This window comes from Seriola lalandi, unplaced genomic scaffold (genome assembly GCF_002814215.2).
Source record: "Seriola lalandi dorsalis isolate HSWRI2012SDOR001 ecotype SW California unplaced genomic scaffold, Sedor1 jcf7180002055008, whole genome shotgun sequence".
Lineage (NCBI taxonomy): Eukaryota > Metazoa > Chordata > Actinopteri > Carangiformes > Carangidae > Seriola > Seriola lalandi.
In genome coordinates, this window is record NW_019525551.1 from 4,227,198 (window position 1) to 4,253,011 (window position 25,814).

At 40.6% G+C, this 25,814-nt stretch overlaps 1 protein-coding gene across 1 annotated transcript in view; it reads left to right on the forward strand.

Moving 5' to 3' along the window:
* Nucleotides 1–25,814, forward strand: part of LOC111647747 (copine-8-like) — a 64,887-nt gene that overhangs the window by 10,551 nt on the left and 28,522 nt on the right. The window contains exons 2-6 of the mRNA XM_023397401.2: nt 3,660–3,700; nt 9,309–9,355; nt 11,071–11,174; nt 18,419–18,458; nt 23,680–23,756. Coding sequence (XP_023253169.2) covers nt 3,660–3,700; nt 9,309–9,355; nt 11,071–11,174; nt 18,419–18,458; nt 23,680–23,756 — 309 coding nt within the window. The remainder of the gene's footprint in view (nt 1–3,659; nt 3,701–9,308; nt 9,356–11,070; nt 11,175–18,418; nt 18,459–23,679; nt 23,757–25,814) is intronic.

The window sequence follows — 25,814 nt, forward strand, 5'->3', positions numbered from 1 at the left end:
CTATTAATGAATCTTTTGATCAAGAGAAAAATGAAAAATGCATCAAAATGCACTCAAATGACCATGACTGTGTCACCTCTCATTATTTCTTGAGAAGTTTATGACTAAACAATTAATTGTAAAAGTAGCCAATTTAACTGTTGTCTAATGCTGTAAGTATTCTGTAATAAGTTTATTTTAAATCAGAAACTAGACTAAATGCGCATATACAGTGATCTTTACTTGGTGATTTACCTCAGTAGGTTGCAAAAAAACAACACAAACGAAATGATTATCTTTTAATAGAAACATGCCTCACCTTCTAAATACTTAGGGCTCTGTAAAAAATTGTGATACAATAAGGAAACCCCTTTCTGGATTGTATAAACTGTTTGACTGCTGAAATCTGCTGAAAAATGATACATAAAGATTGGTGGTGGTGGGGCCAGTATAGAAATGTAGGAATGTAAGGAATTTCTTATACGTGATGGGAATAATGTAACATGCAAGATATAGAGTTACTGCATATGAAAAGAAGAAGTGATTCCCCTTGGCCTGTGCTTACGCTGAATTCTTGTTTGATCCTCTTTTCACGTCTGGGTGCAACCCCTCAGAAAGCAGGCATGTTCAGTGTTCCCTTTTTTTTTAAAGAGCACATCTTGGAAAACATCACAATTTCTCTCATAGATGCCCCCCCCCCTTCCCTCCTTTACATACAGATATTTAAAGCTCTCCTGCCATGTTTAGGTGGCTGTGATGTAACTGGTGGGATTTCAAATGTAATTCTGGTGTCGAGGAGGGACCACTCTCATAAATGTTTGATGAACGATGAAGCACTCTGCTCGGACCGCCCAGACATTCCCCGGGCTGCCGGCGGTGGAAAGGGCTTTTTAAAGAGTCGCCTGCCTCTATCAGGGCCAGGTGGAAGCCCTCGGGTGCACATGAATCAGGGGGAAGTTCCCGTATCCATATAAGTGTAAGCACGTCTGCCTGCAAATACACACACGTACAGTTGCGTGCCGTCTTTCATACACTCCTTAGACTCCTTTATTCCTCGTCTTTCCTCCGCTGCATCTTGTTCACTGCCTCCACTCATACTCCTCAGGGAGCCAACAGGGTACAGTATTGCTTTTTATTGGATATTTATCCCATTTGGCAGGTGAAGTCGCCCACTTCTCACTCTTACACAATCTTTCAGACTTTCCGACAGTCACAAAACACAGCCCTGATATGACTAGCCCCAATTCCATCGCTTATTATCATTTATTTAAGGTTTCAGAGCTGGGGAAGGGGCCGGTGGGCGTGCCCTGACAGCGAAGCAGCAGAGCGTGGTGTTTTACCATCTGGGCCACACAGGGATCAGCACAACACAAGTGCCTGATCTAGATACATCACTAACCATCAACGGCTCCTAGACACTCACTGCTTGTCATGCAGGACAGGACGGGCGACAGAGCGCTCACCCCGCAGCTAGCATGATAGCAGGAGCCGCTTTCCCTACTCTCCCCCTTCGCCTCTCTCTCACTTTCTCTGTCAGCAGCAGCGCAACAATATGGACAAAGTCATGCTGCTGTGATTATTACAGCTTAAATTAATACTCAGCACAAAGTCTCTCTTGTAGGAATCAGTCACACCCTGCAGGCTTTAAAAGTGGCTGTGAAAAGTTTGTTGTTTCTTACTGCACGGAGCTTAATGGCTGAGGTAAACTTAAATTCATGGCAGGTACAATGGATCCTAAATGTGACACATTTGTACGGCTTTAATCCATCAAATGACTCATTTCTTCCTGTTCTATCAATATGCTCAGTGTGATGCAAACCAAAATATGACTTCTGTATCCGTCATCAGGTATGACGTTGGTAAGGTTGTGAGTTGGTGTGTGCATCAGTTTGTGTACATGACAGCACCTTCCTCCTGCTCCTCAAAAAGACATGAGGAAGATCCTTACTGTATTAAAGTATTGTGTGTCTAAATAAAATGTGAGACTGTCTTCACCACAAGAGCAACACTATTGGTATTTGTTCAAATGTGCAACCTATGTACGACCTACGATACCGTTATACCGTTATATATGTTATAGCGCTGCAATTAAGTTATCTTGTCAGTACAGACGTGAGATATACATATTCACTTGGGTCATTTTGGAAAGAAGTAAGAACCTGTTGTGAAATGTTCTCGATACAATTATACGATAAGTTGTTTTTGTTTTTTTTTTCATCACACTCATATTCACAGGATGAACTGAAAGTTTCCCCCAAGAAACAATCTCTCATTATCAGGACTTTGCACATGATTTATTGTCACAATAGTGTGTTTTTATTTAGGATATCTCTGTTGGCCAGGACTGCCTCTGAAAGAACTGAGCATGAGTGTGAGGAGAGGGCCCAGGGAACAGCTGCTATGCATCATGGGTAGTAGCCAGGGATTTTAAACAAGCATGCAGTTACTAAAAGGGAAGGGACCTCTTGTTCAACTACACAGGAAAATACTTTTTAATTGTCTTTTGCAAGTCCCCTGACTCTGGGAATAGTCCTTGAATTGGTGAAGTACTCTTTCACTTACAGGCGACTCTACAGTAGGTTTCAGAGGACGAATGAGAATGAAGGACAGTAAATGCATACATGCTGAGAAGGACACAGATAACAGCTCTGGTCACTTATTATAGACACTGTTTCAGAGACATTATAACTCAACTCTATGGTATTTTTGTGAAGCTGGTGGTTGTGGTGTAGTTGATGGATTAAATCAAGATCAGTTTTATATGAGTATAGTTTTAGCTCTTATGTCTGTATTACCTTCAGATGTGCTGTAAAATGCTTTCAGTAGTTCTACAAGACTGGATTTTAGATAATGCATCATCCCGCTGGACTTGCTGCTGATGGCCATGCCACTCATATTATTTAGTCTTTTTGGGTTAGTGCTATGAAAGCTTTATGTGGTTTTAATGTAGGATTTGGCAGGAGTACAAGCTGAGTAAGTGAAGGTTCACTTCTGTCCCTTTGGGTGTTGTCGGGCTTGTCCCTGTCCTTCTGGCTACCTCCCCCTGAGACCTGGACACTGTAAGCAAATGACACAGTTAAAACCACAAAGGCCCACCAGTGCTGACGTAACAGGCCGGGTCTCCCCTTTCCAGAGCCCGGGCTGCTCCTTAGTTTCTTTCTTCTCGAGTCTCAGGCAGCTGTGGCTTGTCGTATTTGTGTGCATATTTAATTCCTTCAGAGCTGTTTAACCGTGGAGCACCTCAGTGGCGCCGAGCATCTGCTCTGCAGTGGGACTCTTCGGTGCATTTATCCATCCCCATGCAAAGAGCGAAGACCAGAATGTCATGTAAATTTGATGGCAGCTTCCACTGTTGTTGCCGGCACCCAGGGAGTGCAAAAAAGTGAAAAATAGGTCGTCTCTTCTGCTGTTTTCTCTGTATGTTTGAAATATAAATGGGCCCCACTTTAAGCTCAATTTTATAGTCTGTTTAATGTTGCTGCAGTGACTGGATGAAATAGCTTTTGTTAATCAAGTCAGGGGAGGATTATGGGTAAACAAGTTGCCAGTGTAGTGAGAGAGCTAATTAGGCAAGGTTTAATGATGTAATAACTTTCTAGTTCTCACTTTCTTTGTTGAAGTGGGACAGCTGTGCAATTAATTTTTATGTCAATGTGTCTCTTTGTTTTCTTGTTTTTCAGAAATCTCCTGGACAGAGACACGTTCTCCAAGTCTGATCCAAGTAAGCTCACCTCCTGACACACACACACACACACTCACACACACACACACACACACACACACACACACACACACACACACACACACCAGCTCTCAGCACCTTCAATTCTGGAGACAAACACAAATATCCACAGACAAACATCCACCATATTCAGGCAGATTTAAACTGGGCAAACACATGGACACACATACATGGACACACACACACGGACACACACACACACACACACACACACACACACACACACACACACACACATGCTCTGCCTTGCTAATGTGAATTAGTAGACATTTGCATATGTCAGGGGTCGTATTCGTCACTGTTCTCCGCTCCCAACGTGAGTGAGGAAAGCCAGATCATCCTCACACACAAACCAGCCACTTCCCTCCTACAGATTAAAGGACACACAAACACACACATTCACACATACACACTCCTCACTCCCTTGACAGCAGGAGTTCATTTTGGCAACTGGTCCAGTGGTTTTTAAAGGCTCAATGTGGAATCTAACAGTAATTTGTCCGATAAAGAAATGTAAAGTGTCTGACTAAAGGCGTTTTTCCTTGTAAAGAGAAGGCAACATTATACTAGGGCTATCAAACTGTCAAGTACCAAAAACTGGCACGGTCTGAATCAGATTCATAATCTTGTTTAGAAATGCCAGGATCAGACTTCACAATATCAACCAGATAATCGACAGAATTAGTGTCGGGCACAACAGCTGTCGTGTATCATGGTGGAAGACAACCAAGGCAGGACGTGTGAAACCCCTCGATGTATCGACGATGGATGTTCCTCATGACTAATTCCCCTGTCGATTAAATGGAAATTAAAATCTTGACTATTCGACTCCTCAATAGACAAACTGAGTGGGATCACAGCGTGTAAACGATGTCATAGTGGTTTCGAGTGTGGCTAATGTTAGCAGTGCCAGTGCCAGCAGCCTTCTTACCTTGCAGGTTAACGCCCACATACCTGTGCTGAATGTAGTTACACATTGCTGTAGTTGAGTGGTAGGCTGGAGCTGAAATTCGATAATATTGAATATCGTGAAATATTTCCCACCGTATGCAATATTCCTCATTAGGTCAGAATATTTTTACAGTTTTGAACAGTCCGCCCTCCTGCTGAGTCCAGCCTTCATTTCACAGCTTTGCTTACAGTACATTGTACCTTGGCACGTGACAAATAAAACTGTGAATTGCTGTCACTTATACCTGAAACATAAAATACAATAACATAACAATTATTTTCCAGCCCAAATATTGCAGTAATATTGTACATCGCCATATGTGGGCAGGATATTAAATCTTGGATATCGCCCAAGCCTATCGAGTGGTTATATACCGGCTTATTCTGACACAGCCTACATACAACCTTATTTTCATTTTCTAAATGAAAATACTGTTGCTGGTTTCCAACACCTGAGTGGACTGCTGTCTGCAGCCCCAGCTAGTGGCAGTTGGCTGCGTAACATCTTATTAGACAAAACAGTTGTAATTAAATTGTAATTGTAATTAAATCTTACGGAAACCCTCAGTCATATCTTCACAATCACCTATGTACATTACGCAAGTTATGAAAGAGTGCAAGCTATGATCAATATCATTACCAAGGCACAGTGAGAGATTATGACTCTGTGATCATCGTCACATCTGATACTGTGACTATCTAAAAAAAAAAATATATATATCATCTAGTCTGATCCTCAGTAGTAATCAGTAGTTTCTGATTGAAGTTCATGTTTGGCTGCTTGTGTTTTGACATTTAGAATTTGAGAACTGCAGCTTTTTTGATTTGTATAATGAAAGAGATTTGCCTATCAGCCATATTGTTGATAACTGAAAATAAAACCCAGCCTCACTAGATGCTGAGAACAGGTCCTCTTATACTCACATACTCAGGCACACGTGCACAGACGAGCTGGAAGATTGTGAAGTAGTTCCTTGCTGTTTTCATCCGTCGTTCCTGCTTTGTTTTCTGTAACAGACTGTGACAGTCCTGTCGGTTAAAAGCCCTCTAAAAATAACCATGATGGGAGGAAAATACTCTGAGTTATGCTGAAATGATAAAGTTGAAACATATTTATATTTTATTTTTACCCTCTACTTTTCCAGGGTTTGGTTAACATGCAGTTTTTCCAGCATCACCTTGTTTCATTTCCTAAATATTCAGCACTCTGCCACCTGGGTGCTGTACAGCGAACACAGTGGTGTTTTTAGCATTGGTTGGTGTGTGTGAACCCATAATTGATGAGCTCCACAAATCGCCGATTGGACCTTTAAGTGTCAGACGGTGGGAGAGGAGGATGAGCATCCCTGCCCGCCCCAACGTTTATGCAAGGAGGCACTTGTGCTGCGTCCATGTCTCTGCTCTGCTGACAGCACTGGCCCCAGTCACACAGCATTAGATCGCCTCAGCAGAGCCACACACACATGCAAAAAGTGCACACATCCAGGGCCTCAGGCAGGCTCATGTACCATATTCATATTAGCTTATAAAACTGGACAACAATCCAGTGTTTCTGTTTTGTGCATGTTTGTGTGTGTTTATACATGTGTGTGAATGTGGATGTGCTTTGATCAGTGTGCTTCAGCAGATTGGAAAAAGGCATTAAGCAGACAGGCACATTATCAAAGTATGCACCGTCAGTATCTCCTACATTCAGAGCAGAGATGGTGTTAGCGGTGCTATTGTCAAGTTCCTGCCCTCATCATCAGCCTGATGAATAGGAGGAGTTGAAAGGGCGCCTGTATGGATGCGAGGAGCATCGCTATTTACGGGTGTGTGATTGATAAATAGCTTTTTCCCTTGCACAATAATGCAGAGACCATGTGTTATCTGACGCTTTGTGGCAAGATTAAAGGACGACCGTATATTCGACCAGCTGAGCCCCAACCCACTGCACATCATCCACAGTGCAACGTATACACCATCCAGACTGACAGTCTCCCAAAACATGGCAAGTTTGAGCTGTTCTGCCACCAGACCAGACGCAGGGGAATCAGAATGCCTGTTGTTTGTGTTGCGCTCAAGAACAGTGACATTTACAACATAGCTGGAAGTCGGAAGAAAACATCAGTTTTTACATAATATTAGTAATCATATAATGTATCTGGGCGCAACCTGAGATTCATTCTAAAAGATGAAATGTCAGGAATTCATCAGATAGGCCTGGTGATTCTGAAACCAAGGATGATTTTCACTCACAGTCACAACCGTTAACGAGTCCATGATTAAATTAAAAAAATAAAAGTCATTTCATCAGTTGGTGGTAGCTCATACACTAACTCAGGCATAAATTTACAATTAATTAGAGCTGTAATTAATGATAATGTATGTCAGTGCAGTAGAAGTTGTTGCCTTCATAATCAGATGTCACAAGCTCAACTCAAGTTCTGTTTTTTATGTAGTTCTGAACAGAGTGTGTCCGCTTTATTTTAGAGCTTTGATGTTACTTTAAATAGTTTCACCTTTTTGAAATAGATTTATAAGCTTTCAAACCCTGTAAGGCAGCACGTAATCAAAATAGCTTTCACTCAACAGGGTTGAGCTTCAGCGCTCTGTGTTTAGCTTGACACTAGTCATATGGACATCTAATTACATTTACATCAAACATTGTGTTTGAAATCATTCACCACTCACTACAACAGTGCCGCACAATCATGCATTGTGTCTAACATTTAATGTCTAGTATTTTCTTCACAACTGACTCAGAATTCAATACAATGTGAATATTGAACAAGGGACTTGTAAATTCCACTGTCCCAACATTAAATACACTCTAGTGCCCCATCAGAAAAATACGACTGAATGTCACTATGGAGGAATTTGCAGTGCTTACACTGCTAATGTAGACATTACTGTAGATATGATTTGTTTCATACATCTAGGCTATTAATTAACACAAAGCCTTATACCAGCCAATTACATGCCACAACATACAATGCCAAAAAAACGATGCAAGTTTTACTCGAACCCCAGTGAGTCCAGTTCATCTCCCGTGGTGGTGTTTTACTGGAGCTGAGCGGTGGGACCCAGGCTTTGTGCATCACCAACCGTGCACAAACTGTTCACTGCTTCAGTTCCTTTAAGTTGAACAAAATATTATTTGCTTAATTGATGAGAGTTAAAGGAGAAGCTAGCTAACCTAGTCAGTTAGCTTGTCTTACTTTATTAGAATTACAAGTTGTAAATTGAGGAATATTGTTTCATTTTTTTGTGAAATGTGATTTCAAATTTGCCAAGTTTACATCATTATTAACAGCATTTTGATAATGAGTTATGGCAGATACTGTATATTAACCATATTTTCCACTATGTCTTTTACCCCTTCAATCTAAATGGGTTATATAGTAACAAGCTAACGTTAGCTTTGTGAGTTGGTTCAGTTAGCTACGCTATATTTACACCTGGCAGTGAATGTATGTAAAGAACGAGTTATCTGTACAAACGAATTTCTGTGGTGCCACCTGTTGTAATTACTTACTAATTTTTACTTATTTATTTTCTATGCTTTATTCACAAGGGTCATGTGCCCTGTTTTAACTTACTGATGAGTAAATCACTGCTCTGTAAAGACTTGCACTATGTTATAACTTGACTGAAGTCTGAATACAAAACTACTGGTGCAAGCGGCTGTTATTAGTACTACAAAACCCAGTTTACTAAACTGTAGGGAGGGAACAGTACATGTATTTGTGCCGTGCTGTTTGGTACAGGATGTTGCGTTGTGATCTAAATTAATATAATCTAGCCTTAACCATAGCCAGTCTGTCACTGGGCTACAAGTTTACAATTACACGTTTATTTACAAATAAATTAATAGAAATTTAATGTTTTTCATGTTTTTTTTTTCACTGTACCGAAAACATAAAGAACAGTTAATTAACATGTATGTACTGAAATGTTACTTTTCTGCACTGCTACACCCCTACTAAACAGACATACATAGTGTAACCCTAATTTAGATAGGTAAACTCATTGAGATCGAGATCTCTCTTGATCCCTAGAGAGACCTGAGTCAGCAGAAGAAGTAAGAACAGAGATAAGACGCACCAAAACATAATGACATATTTTATTAGCTAATGACAAAAAATATCCTAAAACTACTCACTGTTTCATTATACAAACATTTAACCAATTACAGCAGATTTGCAAATGTCCAGTCCCCGGGCATTTCAGAGTTGTGAGTCGCTGCCATGTGACAGGCGTGTGTGAATACAGTAACGGCTGCTAGAATGCAAATGAAATGTCATTTTAGTGCCAGCTGATTACCTTCCTCTCTTGTCGCTAGTGATCCGTCATCAAAAAACACTCCAAGACGGATATGCTCGAATGTCAATAAGGAGGACTTTCCTCCACCCACACAAACATCCACTAACCCCATCCCATCCTCCCTGTCCCTCCCTCCTCTCTGCCTCTCTGAAATATCATTATGCTGCCAGCAAAGTTCTAGTGACATTTAATTAGAGAGCTTTCCTCTCATGTTGTCTGTGGAAAGAACACGCTCTCAGCTGACTTCTCTGCATTATTTGTTCACTGTTAATCAGTCAATCACTTTAACCCTCCCCTGTTTCTCTCCCCTCCCTTGTTTCTAATTCAACAGTTTGTGTGCTCTACACTCAAGGAATAGCCAACAGGGAATGGAGAGAGGTGAGTGTGGGGTGGGGTGGTGGTGGTGGTGGTGGGGTGGGGGGGGGGAAGTGAATGCTTCCAAGGAGCTTAAATGGCAAGCAGTGCAACATTTCAGAAAAGTCATATTGAAGGACTGCAGTGAGATTTTGAGAGGCTGGCCTTTTTTTTCTTTTTTTTTTTGTCCTTGGAAATGCTTCAGGTTCGGCCTGTTGGATCAGTGTGTTAGTTTGAATTTATCACAGCTAACACAGCTCACTTTTGTTGCTGTGTTTACTTGTTATGTGCCCAGTAACTTAACATTCCTTTCCAGGAGGTGTAGTTATGTCTATTGCTGTTACTGTATCATCTCCTGGGTGATTCATGTTAACATGTTTGTGTGACAAAAGTAAATTAATTTCCTATTGATTGCGACCCAAGCCAGGACCCGAGTTGTCTGAATCATATTTATTGTATATTTTCAAGCATTGGGCCTCATTCACCAATATCTTAAGTATTTTCTTAAATTCTTTCTTAAGTTGTTCTTAAGAAAGTCCTTAAGAAAAGATTCATGAACGTGTTCTTAAACTGCAGAATTGTGCGCACCTGTGTTCTTAGATTGATGAATACCAATCTCCTCATGAATTGAAAGTGTGTGCCAGTTGACCCTAATTAGTATAAGTAAACGATCGAAAAGTATTATTGTAATTTAAATAATATAATATTATTTATAATTATTACATAATTATATAACTGTAGAACCGAAGAAAACGCAATAACCAGTTATTTTGCTCAAACATGTCAGCACTAAAATGTGCATAAGAGTATGCTTGGGTGTGTGTAGATTCTGTTCTTACGTAAGAACAAATCCCAAATAAGAAAACATTGGTGAATGTCAGAATCTTTGTAAAAAGTGTGTAAGTGGGTTTAAGTAAGAAATCTCTTCTTAAGAATGGTTGGTGAATAAGGCCCAATGTTTTTAGTAGTGAAACACAATGAACAAGAGAAACATAATCTCACAATTCAAATAGCAGCTCTCATGTTGTAAATTTTGTCAATCAGGCACCAAGTCTTTATTTATTTAAACACACTGGGGTTGGGTAGGTATACTATGGGTTCTTTTTGGATCTGGTCCAAGGTCCAGGTCTGGGACCCATGAAGACCTCTAATGTGAACTACTACAAGCTTCAATCATGTTATAATGTATGCAGCTTTTCTATTTTAAGTGAGTGATTTATAGAGCACATGAAATGATTACATGACAATTACAAAACATACTACCCCTGAGTAGCTGTAGCTCTAGAAACAAAATTGCTGGATGGATGAAAAATGGAGAGAAAAGTTTTGCCTGAGGAAACACTCTATTGTTACCTGCATCATAATGGTTTATCCTCTGGCCGTTTTAGTACATCTCAAACTCAGCTCGTCAGACTCAGCTTTTCATCGTCAACCTCAGATCTCCTTCTGTACTCTAAGCTGTTGGCCTTAGGTGAACTTGGGATCAGCTCTGCTTTGCGCTGAATGCTTACATGCTAACATTTAGCATGTAAAATTATTATATATTAAGCATGATCTAAAAAATGACAATGTTAGAATGTTTACAATGTGAGGAATTTGAGTATTTTTATTAAATAACTGTTGTTGCCTGGATTGTATTACAGGGGTTTCTCTACTTCTGGTCACTCAGTTTTTAGTTAGTTGAATGAATATTGATGGCAGTCATTAACCAAGTATCCCCTGTCTCACTTCTTTCCTAGTTTGGCAGGACAGAAGTCATAGACAACACCCTCAACCCTGACTTTGTTCGCAAATTCATCCTGGACTACTTCTTTGAGGAGAGGCAGAATCTACGCTTTGACCTGTGAGTTAACAATTGATTTATGCGTGTTGTTGAGTGTGTATTTGTTGTTGTGTATTTTTGTGTGTTGTGTAGGCGTGGGTGAGAGTGCTGCTCAGTGTGGAGCAGAGTTAAGACTGAAATATTCATGGTCTGTGCAGAGGGAGATGTACGTCTTCTCCCCTTTAAATAAAAGACAAGTTTTCGTGCCACTTTTTCACCAGCATTTCCATGTGAATTCATCTCATTCATACAATGCTTTGAGACAAACCAAGGCCAGAATGTCCCACAGTGAATTATACACTCGGCATTTTGAGCAATTCTGAAAATGGATGATAATCATCACATTTCACCACTGAAAAGACAAGTATGTCCTGACAGTATTATGTTAATGGAATAATCAATCAACTCCTATCTCTGTCGTTTTTTTCTACATTTTTGTAAATTGTGTTTTTTTATTACACTTTTTTTTCAATTTTTTGAATAAATTTGAATAATGTTTTCAGGTGTTACGCAGTGCAGAAAAAAACTCATGAAACAAATGACCTCCTTTGAACAGCAGATGCAGGAGACTGCTTTGTCTTAATCCTTTTAGACCTAAGTGCGGCTTTTGACACAGTTGATCATACAATTTTAATTAACTGCCTTAAGCTCTGGGTATCTCTGGGTCAGCACAGAGTTTTCTCAGTCCTTACGTCTCAAAAAGAAGCTGCTCTGTTCAAACCAGAGATTCTTCAGCTGCTACAGTGGAAACCAAGCACCTCTGGTGTCCCTCACAGCTCATTTCAAGTCCCCATCATATTCTCTACTCATGAATCGTGGACAGATGAAGGCTGGAAAAATGTAGTCTGGTTTGATGAATCTGGATTTCTGCTGAGGCAGCAGATGATAGGGTCAGAGTTTGGTGTCAACAGTATGACCCAAACCTGCCTTGTGTCAGCAGTCCAGGCTGCTGCTGGTGGTGTTATGGTGTGGGGAATGTTTTCTTGGCACCCTTTGCACCCCTTAATAACAATCAATCATCATTTGAATGCTACAGCCTCTCAAAGTATTGTTGCTGACCATGTTCATCCCTTTATGGCCACAGTTTGCCATCTTGTAATGGCTACGTCCAGCATAATAATGCTCCATGTGTCAAATCAAAAGTTGTATCAAACTGGTTTCATGAACATGACAATGAGTTCAGTGAACTTCAGAACAGGAGATTGGCAGCATGAATGTGCAGCTGACAAATCTGCAGAAATGATGTGATGCAGTCATGTCAACATGGAGCAGAGTCTCAGAGGAAAGTTTCCAACATCTTATGAAATCCATGACACGAAGACCTGAGGCTGTTTGAGAGCAAAGAGAGACCCTACCAAATATAAATATGGTGTTCCAAATAAAGTGGTTCAAGAGTGTATATTTGTATGTAACATTAAGAAGATTCCTCCTTGTCTGAGTTTGTGTTGTATGAGGCAACACAAAGAGTCAAATACGTCAAGGAATTGACCATTTACAGCAAATAGTTAGGTTAACCGTTAGATTTTTGCTATTTGACTTCCTGAAGAAACTCTCAAAGAATCTGAGCAGCAATGAGCATTTTGTGAATTCCACCTTAACGAGGACATGAACATTAAATCTTAATCTCAGCAATGTCCTAAATCTCATGTCATAACTAGGACATACAGTAAGAAGGAGGATGTGGTGGTGGAGAGAGCTGCAGCAGCAAATGGCAATAAGTTGAAGAATGACTGGACATTACTCAGCTGATGCTGAAGTTGGAATATGATAGAATACAACTGAAAATGAAAACTTATTTTTTTAATCGATTAATTGTTTTATAAACATATTTTTATGTATCATATCAAACATGACAGAAATTTTAGTAATTCAACAATAAACTGCTGATGACTTTACAAACTAATTACATTTATGTATTTTTGAAAAGTTGAATCGTGCAAACAAAGTAAATAAATTAGGAGTTGTAAATAGTGGCTCCTGAGCCAAATCTGGCCCCCACAGTATCTTGTACACAGTGCTGAGAGCAAATATACAGTAAAATACCAGTTTTACCATGCAGCTAAACAAAGACAACAATGCTAAACAAATGTAAGCATAAATATATATTTGAAACAGGGTAGTAGGTATGAAAATAGATCAACACCTAAACAACAAACATAACATTTTATGGGTTATTTATAATTTATTTGTATAACATTTTTCAAATCAGAATCTTAATTATGTCTTATCTGCTGAAGACATCACAGTATAGACTGTATAAAGCTTGTGTAAATTTCATAATAATATGAAGTTGTTGCTAAGCTCCCGAATCACTGAAGCAGCCATGCTCATTAGTAGGAAGGTGAGTGAACTGGCAGGTAATGTGATTGATGTAGAATTAGAAGGTTGCTGTGATTGGTTCATTAGATTCAGGTGTGTTGAGACGGACAGATTTCCTGGTGTCTGATAAAAAAGTATTTATTGCAGAGAATAATAAAATATTTACATCGTATCCTGAACACATCAGATACACCTGTGTTGTGAGTCATGTTGCTGTTAAAAGTTTTTAAAAAAAAAAAGTCAAATCTCCTCATGTAGCACTAAAAGTCGACCTGTCCAAGTGATTATGATAATCAGGATTTTTCTCTATTGTGTTCCAGCCTCACGCATATTCACTGTATTTTCCCATGATAGCTCATGAAATATGGAACGGCTCTTTGTTTGTTTACTTGTTGGCCTGTCAGCAGGGGCACATGCTGCTTACAAACTGTGGGAGGTTGCAGTGAAGGTCAAGGAGAGATGCTAGCTGTTTGATTGTGTGTGTGTATTTAGGTTGTATGCTCAGTCTGTCAGATAAAGTGTGTGTATATACATTTAGTTGTGTTCAGGTTGTTTTTTGGATGAAAGTGTGATGTGTGCGTATGATGTTAGTGTGTGAATCTGAGCGTATGTGTGTTTGGACATTTGTTTTTTTAATGATGTGTGTGTGTGTTTTCATTTCTGTCTACGTGAGCATGGCTGTTGAGATTTTGTGCTCGGCAAGGCAAGTATGAATAATAATATTAATGTGATACTGGATTGTTTGTTTTACCATACGTCTGTATATTCCCATTCCCTCGTGCTAGTGGAATGTAGTGCATATTTGCCAGAGTATGTGTGTGTGCGTGTGTGTGTGTGTGTGTGTGTGTGTGTGTGTGTGTGTGTGTGTGTGTGTACGCACTCAACTAGTCCAACTCCCCAAATGGCTTGTGGGTGTGCATCGGGCCCCGTTAGTGTCTTATGGGCTGATGGGCCTACAATCACTCGCAGCGAGGACATGGCTGCCACACACACACACACACACACACACACACACACACACACACACTCACACACACACACACATGCATGCCTGCCCTCAGAACACACATTTACACTTTGCTTCTCAGACATTCTTTTGTACTCATGTCGAGCTTTAACATGCATGCACACACATACACACACACACACACGCACACGTACACACAACACATGTAACCAGTGGTTACTCGCGCTCTCCTCAGCCTCTGTCCTGAGGTCTGGAAGTCTTTACACTATAGCTCCTGCAGCTCCTGCAACCCTTCATTACCTCAACCTCCCTCACTTCAACTCAGTGCTTCACATCCCTTCACAACATCCATAGACAATGCTGAGCTGCCCGCAAACCACCAGTATAGCTGCTGCTGAACCATCCCACGCTCTCCTTACCCGAAGACCCCAAAGCCACGACACACTTCGCTTCCTCTGCTACTATCCATGCCTGGAAATCCTGTTAACCCTCATCTCACTGCTGGCCATGTTCAGGGCTCCTCTTAGCTTTTTCTTTTTTCTTTTTTTGGGTAGAATTGAAATTTGTGATGCTCACTGAAGCCGGTAGAACCCCCCCACACACACACTCAAACACATCGGGTGGTTGGTTGTCTAATCAAGTGTGGAGAGTGTGAGTAAAAGAGGGATCTAGCTGTATTTATTTCATTTATTTCAGTGGATTGAAGATATTTCCTCTACAGTTGGAAATCAAGAAGTCCTGAGTTGAAACTCAGGTTAAAGTGTGATTTTTTTATTTTTTTTTAAATATCAATTTTAGGAAACAAAATGTATCTCACCAGTCATGCACATGTACATTGTAGTGTGCACAATACAGTGGACTGTAATTTCATGCATTAGAAGACACAGCTGTTTTGCAAAGAAGCATTTCCTACATTTACAGTGTTGTTGGAGTTAAAGTCATGGTACCTCAGAATCAGTCAATGCTTAAAAATCAAAAAAACAAATGTAAAAAAAGCTAATATGCATTTCATCTTTAAACCAGAAGGAATCACAATTACTGTACCTCGTCATTTATTTCAAACTACTCCAATGCAATCAAAATCTGCTGAAAATAAAAGTGTGTTTTTGGTTTAGCCATATTTTGCTTTCTTTCCTTGGCAAAATAATATTCCTGAGAATAGATCTTGGATTCAATAAGAACCAGAATCAACAAGAATGTCACTGAACAGAATGCATACCTCCAGCAAGGCCAAACAATCCTACACATGTCCGTCAGACCCAGATTATTATGTGGCTCTACACTGAATAACACCAAGTCAAACATCTCAACACTCATTTTACATCAGACATTAATTCCTGAGATACTGATGGAATTGTTGCAGTGTTAAGGAAAGTAATAAGAAATTTATGGATTTGCCCCTTTATTCAGATGGAGACCAACATTTAAAGTGTTAGTCCCCGGCCTGTGCTCCAACCCTTCACCATATTTGGTGCCAATCGGTTCAGTAGTTTTTGCACAATCCTACTGACAAACAAACAAAGAAACCAACAAACAGACACGGGTGAAAACTTCTTTGCAGTAATAAGCACAATCGAAAACTCTGAGATCTAATTCTGATGCCCAGCCATGATTTCCTGTAATTTCCTGTAATTAAACCTATGACCGACACAGACAACCAACATGGATTTAAAATGTATCTCAAGCAACAAATGGATCATTTACATTTGAACCGTTGAGTATTTGACCATTATTATGCATGAAAATGAACTCTGAAAATGACTAAAATGTTCTACTATTCAACAATGATTCCTTATGTATCATTAATTTAAAAAAAAAAATCCATATTCCACATGTAAATATTCATTACAATACATTACAATGAAACAGGGAAACTCCAAAGAAACTGATACTTGCCCTAAAAATTGGAAGTACATCATTCCCTTCTTTTTATAGCAGTATTTTTGGTAAAATGCCAAGTTCAGGAAAATCTGTGACAGAGCCAAATATGCTAATGAAACATCGAGCGTCTCGTGTGAAGGTATAAAGGCCTTGTGAAGGTTTCATGAAACTATTAGGAAATGGAGCTCAAGTGTCAGTTCACTGTCGTCTGTTGTTTGCCTTCCTCTCCGGCCCTGTTTGTTTGTGTGCCATCATTAGTCATCATTGCTCAGTTCAAACGGAGCTCTGAGCAGCCCCCTCCCCCCTCCCCGCAAGACAGACAGCACAGGACCAAGAGAAATCCTGTCTGGCCCAGTGCCGATGCAGTGATGTCATCCACATAAACTCACACTCATTCAGTCACACACAACAAATGTGCACTCACGAGGCGCCGTGGGACATCTACTCCTGCAAACACTCGTGTGTGTGTGTGTGTGTGCATGAATATGTGCGGCCAAATCATCCATCGTACATACATCAGTAGTATGTTTTTCTGTCTCTCTCTCTGTCTCTCTCTGTCTCTCTTTCTCTCACTCTGGGTCTCTCATTATTAAATAAGATTAAATGAATCATTTATGAACATTTGGGAGTGACAGAGGCACGGGGCGAATAGAACATGAAGCGCACCTGTGCATTTTGCCGGCGGCTCGTTGCGTAACAGCACCATGTTTCCTTGCTCTTATGGAATTACATTAGTAACAGCTCCGTATTGGAGTCCCCCACCCCCTCCTGTAGTGACACACAGTGTCTCCCAGTTTTGTCAGCAGGCGCCTTATCGTACATGGCATGCTGTCTGTAGAAAGAAACGCTCAGGATCTCCCATTTACACACTCCACTACGCACTGCTGCACACACACCACACACACACCAGAGACACCTAGGAAGGTGACGGGTTACAGGAAGTAAATAAAGCTGGATAAATTGCTCTCCAGAGAGGCGAGTGGATCATATGGTCTGCACAATATAGCTGCTACTTATGGTTCAGGAGGAATGTTCCTACATGTGAATGGACAAGCTGTAGGAATCTAGCTTGTTGGACTCGGCCGAGCTGTGCCGCTGTGGAAATCATATTATATATCTACAAAAATCCTTTACTTTTCAGAGAAAAATCTTTTGTTCTTATAGTGGAGAACTGTTTACTTGGTGGAGAACAAGAGAAGAATGTTCACACATGACATACTACTGCTATGTGTAAATCATTCTGCGGCTCCAGATGGAGCTGTGTGAAATTTGATAAATTGCCTCAAGTGATGTCACTTGAGTCGATGTCGGTTGGGTCTGAAGTCTGAGAATGAAAAAGTCTGGGGGTGTGGGGTTAGAAAGCATTGAGCTTACCAGACCTGCAGTATGTAGCTTTCTCTTCAACTCTGCTTAAGGCTACAATAGCTGCTGTTAGCATAACACACCTGAATCCCCAACCCACCTGTCAGTGGCTGAGTTGCAGTATGGCTGATGTAGGTGCCAGGTTTTGACCAAAAAGGAGAAAAAAAGATGATTTCTGGTTCTAATTCACCTATTTTTTTCTTTAACTGGATTTTTGTTTCTACTTTGATTTTCTGATTATAATATGCCGTACAATATATAATATGCCATATCCTACTGCAGTATCTTAAACATTTTTAGATGATAGATCTCCCTGATTATTCTGTCTTTGTATAATTAATTCAAATTATGAACCAGCTAGAATTGCCATTGTGTACTGCTACTAACACATCAATACTTAAAAAGTGGAACATTTTCTGTGTAAGTACTAAGATTTTCATGTGACAGCCATTAATGATACCGAGGCCACTGATACTGTTGTACCCTCATGCATGAAATCAGATCAGTAAAGCTTTTGCTGTCATAATCACAAGCCTACTTTAAACCTGAACAGCTTCTTTGCAGTGATTAGTGGAGAAGTGCCTTGCATTAATGGAAGGTGATGAAGGAGAGAAGCTTGTGTCATAGACTACTAATTTGTGTTTTGGCAGCCTTTCAGTCACAGGCTTCCTGCTCAAACCTTGCAACCCAACATGGCCTCGGTTCTGATGTGTCATCTCTTCTCTCTTCTCTGCAGGTACGATTTAGACTGCAAGAGCGACAACCTCTCTAAACACGTGAGTGTCTCCTTCACCTCAGCTGTTCAGCAATCAGTCATGCATTCATGGAAATATTATACAGCCAAATGTTTACCCTTCCAGTACAATAGCAGCCTGATTTGAATCTGAATGTCAGAGGTAAGAGTGGCCTAACAGGAACAAAGCAATCGTGATGGCATTTAAACTCTCCTCAAGAAAAGATTTAGGATTTTTCTGACCCATGCCAGGTATTCAGAAGAGTTTTACACCACAGTTGGGAAATGCTTGTGACTTGCCTGCTTATTGTGTTTGCTGGAAATGGTAGAGCAAGAGGCTTAAGTCTCAGAATCCCATACAGTTTCTATGATATCGGGACACAGTTGAATATATCAAAAGTTGGATGAGCATTCCTATGGAAACCCAGGATTCATGTGAGATAATATTTTGACCTGTCACTAAATCCCTGCAGGGGATATCACGCTACGCCTTCACGAATAAGCTAGACCCCATGACAGGCGACACCATTCCACTCACCATTTAAGCTGCTTTTAACTCCTACTCTCACCATCGCAGAGAGCAGATACTCTGCGGCTTGATCCAGCCTTCAATCTACATTGTATCTGCTTAGGCTCAGCTGCCATGGCCGGGCCGGGCCGGGCCCACTGGCTTGATAGGCAGAACCGTCTTAATGCCATGGCCCATTCAGAAGTCCAGCCTACAACCTTACCTCCACAACTTAGTAGTTATATCAGAAATTTTTTACCACTCTCTGCTATTGCACATTTAAAATATTCCTGAATCCTATCCTCACTAAAGCAAAGAACAGATACTTGGTGACATGACCTGGCTCTGTGTCGATAGGCGGCGTCATCTGAGAGCCAGAACTGCTCAGTTGTCCAACTATCATCACTGTATAACTGGTTCCACTAGTCTCACCAACAGCCACTACTCAGCCTTCCCTCTGAATAAATCTTAGCAAATCACAAAGTATCCACTCCTGTTTACCTGACAAGCCTAATAAGCTAACACTGTGCTAAGCTAACCAGTATAAAAGCAGAGTCAGAATTCTAGACCAAACAAAAGACAAGATTGTCTATATGTAGCACACTACACGCTAAAATGTTCACAGCAATAAGAGACTAATGAACATAAGTTCTAATGACACTTTTTCAGTTTGTTATCTTTGGAAAATTGTTTTTCAAGACTTTTACTATTTTTCAAACCTGTACCTGACTCATGGACGAATCCTTATCAGCACTTGTCTAAGGATAGTATGTTGATCATCTGGTTAAAACAGGTGCTTTTCTAGATTTAACAAAGAGATGACATTGGAATAAAAACAATTTTTAGCTTTGGGCATTCAGCAGTGACTTTGAGAGAGAAATAGAGGAAAGGAAAGATCTTCTGTAATCTGACAGGCTTGTTTCAAGTCTAAAAGGCATAAATATCACGGATAACTGACAGGCTTTAATAAAGAGGTTATATCAGCTTTGTCATGTCTTATCAGATGTCTGTTTGGTGCTGCATATGCTCTTTTGTCATGGGAATACAGTTTTGCAAATTCTGAACACCCTCCGTGCCCTCCTGCCATTGCTGATGATAGATTGCAGGTTAGAATTATTCCCAAACACTATTTAGACTGAACTTTCCTGGTTAAGATCTTCCGCCATCTTGATTTCAATGTCAGATTTCACAGCCCTACAGCCCCATCCTTCACCTTCCTTTCAGACAGAAGTTTCAGCGGTGCCCTGCTTCACTGCTGTCTGTAACCTGGGCTCCATGTCCGCACCCAGCCCCTTTTCCTATTACCCGGCCTCGTACTCGTTTCCAACTGCAGGCGGAGTTATTTTCCTCAGCTCCAACCCCAGTGTGCCCCCGGGGTTCTACTAAGAGCACTGAGCAATGTGAGCACAGCGACTCACTCTCAGCGTGAAGGCTGAGGACGCTTGGATGCGTCCTGTCGTTGCTGTGGATGTGTGGGATTGGAGATCTGGCACACAGTGATGGCTCCATTGTTCGGGCACAGTCCATCCCCAGTCACATGGCTATAAATAACAGAAAATGGAAATAGTACTCACAAGTACAGTATCTCTCTTGGCAGCTTCAGTGCCAGCGTTTGAAGATGCCTCCTTCCTCCCATCACAGCAGATGTTTTTGCCGTGCCATATGGTTTGCATACCTTGTGCAGATATGGCTGCAGGGGAAGATGTGCAGTATACAGTAAAACCTAATTAAGGGCTGAATGTCCCATTTCCTGTGAGATGAAGTCGCTTTTTCATGCTTACATACGCTTGTCACAGCCTTGTGCACAATTCTTTATTTTACCCGTGCTTATTTGTGCGGTAAAATACACCAATATAATTCTTACAAACAGTAATCTCATTTCAAAGTCTTTATTCATTACTTTAAACTTGATGATTAGCAAATGAATCCAGGCGGGGAAATAGCTTCTTTGTTTGCAGGCAGTAATTAAGTTAACTGGCTCTGTGTTCCCTCACGTCTATTTGAGAGCAGTCAGGATTGTACTGCAAACTTTTAATCCCCTTATTAAACGTAGAGAAACGTAGAAAAAGCGCATATACGTATCTTGTGTTTCATCTTTATTATACTGTTCAAAGTTGTGGGGCAAGAAAGACTCTCTTGACTGCACCAGACTTGAACTCAGAACATTACTGAGCGTGGACTTAAAACAGTGCTTCCCAACCTGGGGTTCGGGACCCCTCAAACGGATCTGACCGTAAATCTTAAGGGTTGTGAGACTCACTTTTTCAGGCTTTTCTCGAATCTGTATTTTCTTTCTTTGACGTGTTCAACAGTTTTACGTCCTTTTTCAAAAGAAGCAATCTGAAGTTTGGAGGAGAAAACACACTCTTAAGTGGAGCTAGCTGTACTGTCCCTGTGATACAGTGCCCATTTCCACAGCATTTCTGTTTTTTGTCAACCAGGATTTTATTTTCATATTTTTTGTGTGGTAAAATGTTATGGACCAGGACCACTGTATCTGTAATACTTTCTGCTGGACTGACAAACAAGTTTTTGAGATGATTTTTGGAAAGCTGTAGGATGTCCTACCTGCGATCAGACTTTACTCTCTTGTCTTTGTTTCCCTAATCACTTCAACAGAGGTGGTGTGGTGAGTGAAATGGTATCACAACCAAAAGTTAATCAAGTCAGAGCTAATTTGATAACTGCTGGAATTCCCCTTTAGTTTGCTGCAGCACTAGAGGAGGGTGGTCCAGTATCATTGGAATTACGTTCATACAGGACGATTCTGTACTTCCCGATTTACATCCATTTTCAACGTTCAGTGCCAACTACATAAAGTAGCGTGCTCTTTATGTAGCAAGGCAGAAAGGAAGAGTGTGGAGTTCAAGATGGTGAACAGGCATGTACAGTAGCACATCAGACTTTCATTCAGCGTCTTGTCACAAACCTGCTATTAATATTTGCCTTTTTATTAACCGTTACAACAGTCTTTTCCTAAACTTAATGAAGTGTTGTACACAGTGGCCTCTTCTTTGCCTTTACCATATTATTGATGCAATGTACAGATAATGTAGAAAGTCACTGAACATAACCCAGAAAGCAGAATCATCCAGTATTGTTTTCTCTTATCTGACAAAAGGATTGGACAGTGGGACTTTATGGACAAAGACATGAGGCCTGATGAACAGAGGAACTTTAAGAGGGAGTGTTGTACTTGTGGAATTCAGCTGTGATCTTTTTTACTCGAAGATACCCTTCTAACCTTTTTCTCCCTGCCACCACTGAGCCTGTTAATTCGAGGCGCCTGAGCCTCTAGCTGTAGATTTGTGAGACGTAGCAGGCGCTGGGCGGGGGCAGCTAGCAGCACAATTCTTATGGAAAGGCCAGAGCGTTTTTGTCATCTCTTTTTGTTTTGAGACCTCGGCTGGGGGAGAAATTTGGTCAGCACCGGCAAAGATCTTTGAAGCAGCTTTCTGCCCGCCGGACTCAACACGGCTCATCTGTCAAGCACTTTTACACACGCACACACACACACACACACACACACACACACACACACACACAGAGACACACACACAGACACACACACACACGTGTAGACACGCGTTTACTCATGCACATCCATACACAATCTGGTAGGGGAGACCTCAGTATCAGTGCATGAACAATCAGTCCAGGCCTGTTGTAAACAGACTTCTCCCACCCCTTCCCCTCTCTGTGCCTTGCTCCTCTTTCTGGCCAAAGGCTCCTCCTCCCCAGACTGGCTTCTCTCTTGTGGTCACCCTACAGTGATCAACAAGGACACGGGTCTCTCTGCATGCTGTGCTTACATGTCAGTGTGCAAAATATACATGGAAAACAGAAGGGAAGCTGTTCAGTGCCAAAAATTCAACATTTAATATTACAACACTTCAACTGAATGCAGCCCAAGGAAGAACTTGATATACCTAACAACCGGAACTTTCTTTTTTGTGTTGTGTACGCCTCTATAGTGCTTATATTATATGCATTAAGCAAAGACAATTTGCATGTTTTTATAAAATTGAACAGCTTTCTCCCCTTTTTTATATGTGTCCCTGTTGACCTGTGATGACTGATCCCTTATTCAAACTGAAGCAACAGCCAATCACATAACTAGTTCTGCCTTGTTTGTCTTGATTCACAAAGATATTGTGATGAAAAATAACAGGAGGACTGCAACTAACAGTTATTTTAACTATAGATTAATCTGCTGGTTATTTTCTCCATTAATCAATGAATCATTTTGTTTTGAAAATGTTGGAAAATTGTAAAACATGCCCATCATAATTTCTCAGAGCAAAAAGATGACAACTTTTGTTTTATCTGACTAATAGACCAAAGCCCAAGAATATTCAGTTTATTAGCACATATGACAAAAAGAAGGATTAACTGAAAAGCTGGAACCAGAGTCTGTTTGGCAGCTTGCTGAAATGATTCATCAAATGTAAAAATCTATTTTTGATAATTTAAGTGGTTAATTGACTAATTGTCAGCTCTAACAAAGAGCTTGCACAGAGAGTTTATTGCTTTTGATCATTTTCATCTCTTGTCCCTAGTGTGCCTTTACATGTACAGGGTAATTAAATGAGTCGATACACGATTACAGATGCGAAAGTAGAGAAAAACACTTTACTGAAATGCATTGATTGTGGTGTACAACATACAGTATGTCGTGATGTATAAATGAAGCAACATGTAGATGAATGTTTCTCTCTGCGACGCACAGTCCTAACCTCTGTATTTTCACATGCAGGACTTCCTGGGCCAGGCTTTCTGTACACTGGGTGAAATAGTCGGCTCTCTGGGAAGCCGCTTGGAAAAACCTTTGATGTAAGTAGGCCGCGTTACTGTGTGCGCACACACACACACATGCACCAACAAACACACGCACTCACACAGTATGTGCTCTGCTATTTCAATTAGACACTCATAACGGAAAGCAAAGGGGAAAGTATTGCAGGGAGTCACTATATTAGCTGCTATAGAAAAGCTGTTTGGGCTCATATTTGGATTTTAGATTCTGTTCCATTCAGATGATGATTGAGACGTTGATGAAAGCGTACACTGTCTCCATCAGCCAAATGAGATGAATAGTTAAACAGCAGCAGGCCTAATGACAGACTGTAAACATGTTGAGATGGTAAACAGCGTGTAGTGAAAAGGGACAGTTCACCCAAAGGGAAGATGTCAGTGGTGAGCCCCCAGCTCGTTTTCTGAAGAGGCCTGAGTTGAACTGAAGCTTAGAGAAATAATCAGGCACATTTCCCTGTGAATAAATGTCTGATTTTCTTCTCTTTTGCTGATTACTGTAACAACATAGTGATTGAACCTATAGCCAGCTCATGAAAGATTTCATGTTTGCTGCTCAGTGTGTGGTTGGTCTAAACATGGAAACCTCCTCTGGTGCACAGGAAGTCTTTCCCCTCTCATTCTCCATCTCTAATGTCAGTTGTGTAAAACTGACAAAAATTCCAGACAAATCATCGTGACACAGCAGTTTGTTGAGCATGAACGGAGGAAGAGCTGAGCGGTTCACATGATCATATACATGGCTGCAGAGACAAAGAAGTGCATTACCCACAGAAATGCAAACGGTTAGATGCAACACAGACTTGAAGCCCAAGTCAAGAGTTGGTTTCAGTGAACCGAACTGAGATTGAACGGAGACTTCCTTGACAGGTGGCCTCAGTTGCCATCACTGCAGGCTGTAAACGCCCCTAATAGAAACTCTTTGCATCAATTCATTTTGAAAGAGCAACAGCCAATGGGGAAGCTCCAACTCAGTCACGGGGCTTTCGGGTGACCAATGGTGGAAATATGATCAGTCAGTCAGTAAGTCGGTCAGCCACATTTGCATTTATAGGGCTGGCCCCGCTGTTGTACTCCAAACAAAAGTGTATTTATTTTCAGCAAAAATGGGGATTAAAAAATTAGGTATACGCACCGACATTCAGTTAAGAAAACAAAACAAAATGCATATCATTAATAATGTTTATATATTGTATGTATCTATTGCATATTACTATCAAGAGAAAAGCACATATATCATATATCGATCAATCAAATATAATGAAACTGTATTTTACAAAGGTTAGGTGACTGACAAACTAATACAATAAATAATCCAACACAGAGATAATCAATAAACAATTCAAGAAAAATTAACACCAGAAAATGAAAAAAAATATAGATATTAGATAAAATTGAAATAGGAACTTTAAAAGAGTTTAATAAAATGAAACCAACAGTCTGTAAAAGATGATAAAACACCTAATAATAACTGCACACCTACCATTCCAACACACACATAAAGCCAGGATGGGCTAAGCTCTTAAAAAGGGAACAAACACTTTTTATTTCACCGCGTTGATAAACTGGGTTGAAGCTCCTCATATGATCTCTGCTGCGCTGTAACTGTCCTCTACCTCTCCGAGCTGAACTGCAGCATCTTCATCTCCTCTTACAGAAGAGAACAATTTGTTGTTGCTTTTGTTTTCCTCCTGAGGCAACGAGCCATCAGTAGTCTGACCCTCGCCTCATCCCCTGTCCTGCGGTGGTGTCCAGTGTGTGTGTCTGAGATGGAAATAAGTGACCGTACTGTCGTCTACATCTATGATGTCCCTGTCAGTGTGTGTGTGTGTGAGGGTGTTTGTGTGTGTGTTTGTGTGTGTGTGTGTGTGTGTGTGTGTGGGGAGGGCAGACTGAATGAGCTGAATGGGTCTCCTGAAGAATGACACACAAGAAATATGATGTAAGAATGTGTTGCTGTCGCCGAGTTATGTAATCACCTCTGCCTGTAGTCATTCACTGTTTCAGTGTGTGTGTGTGTGTGTGTGTGTCCATGCATACCTGCATGTTTCATTTCTATCCTTTTTTTAGATATGTGAA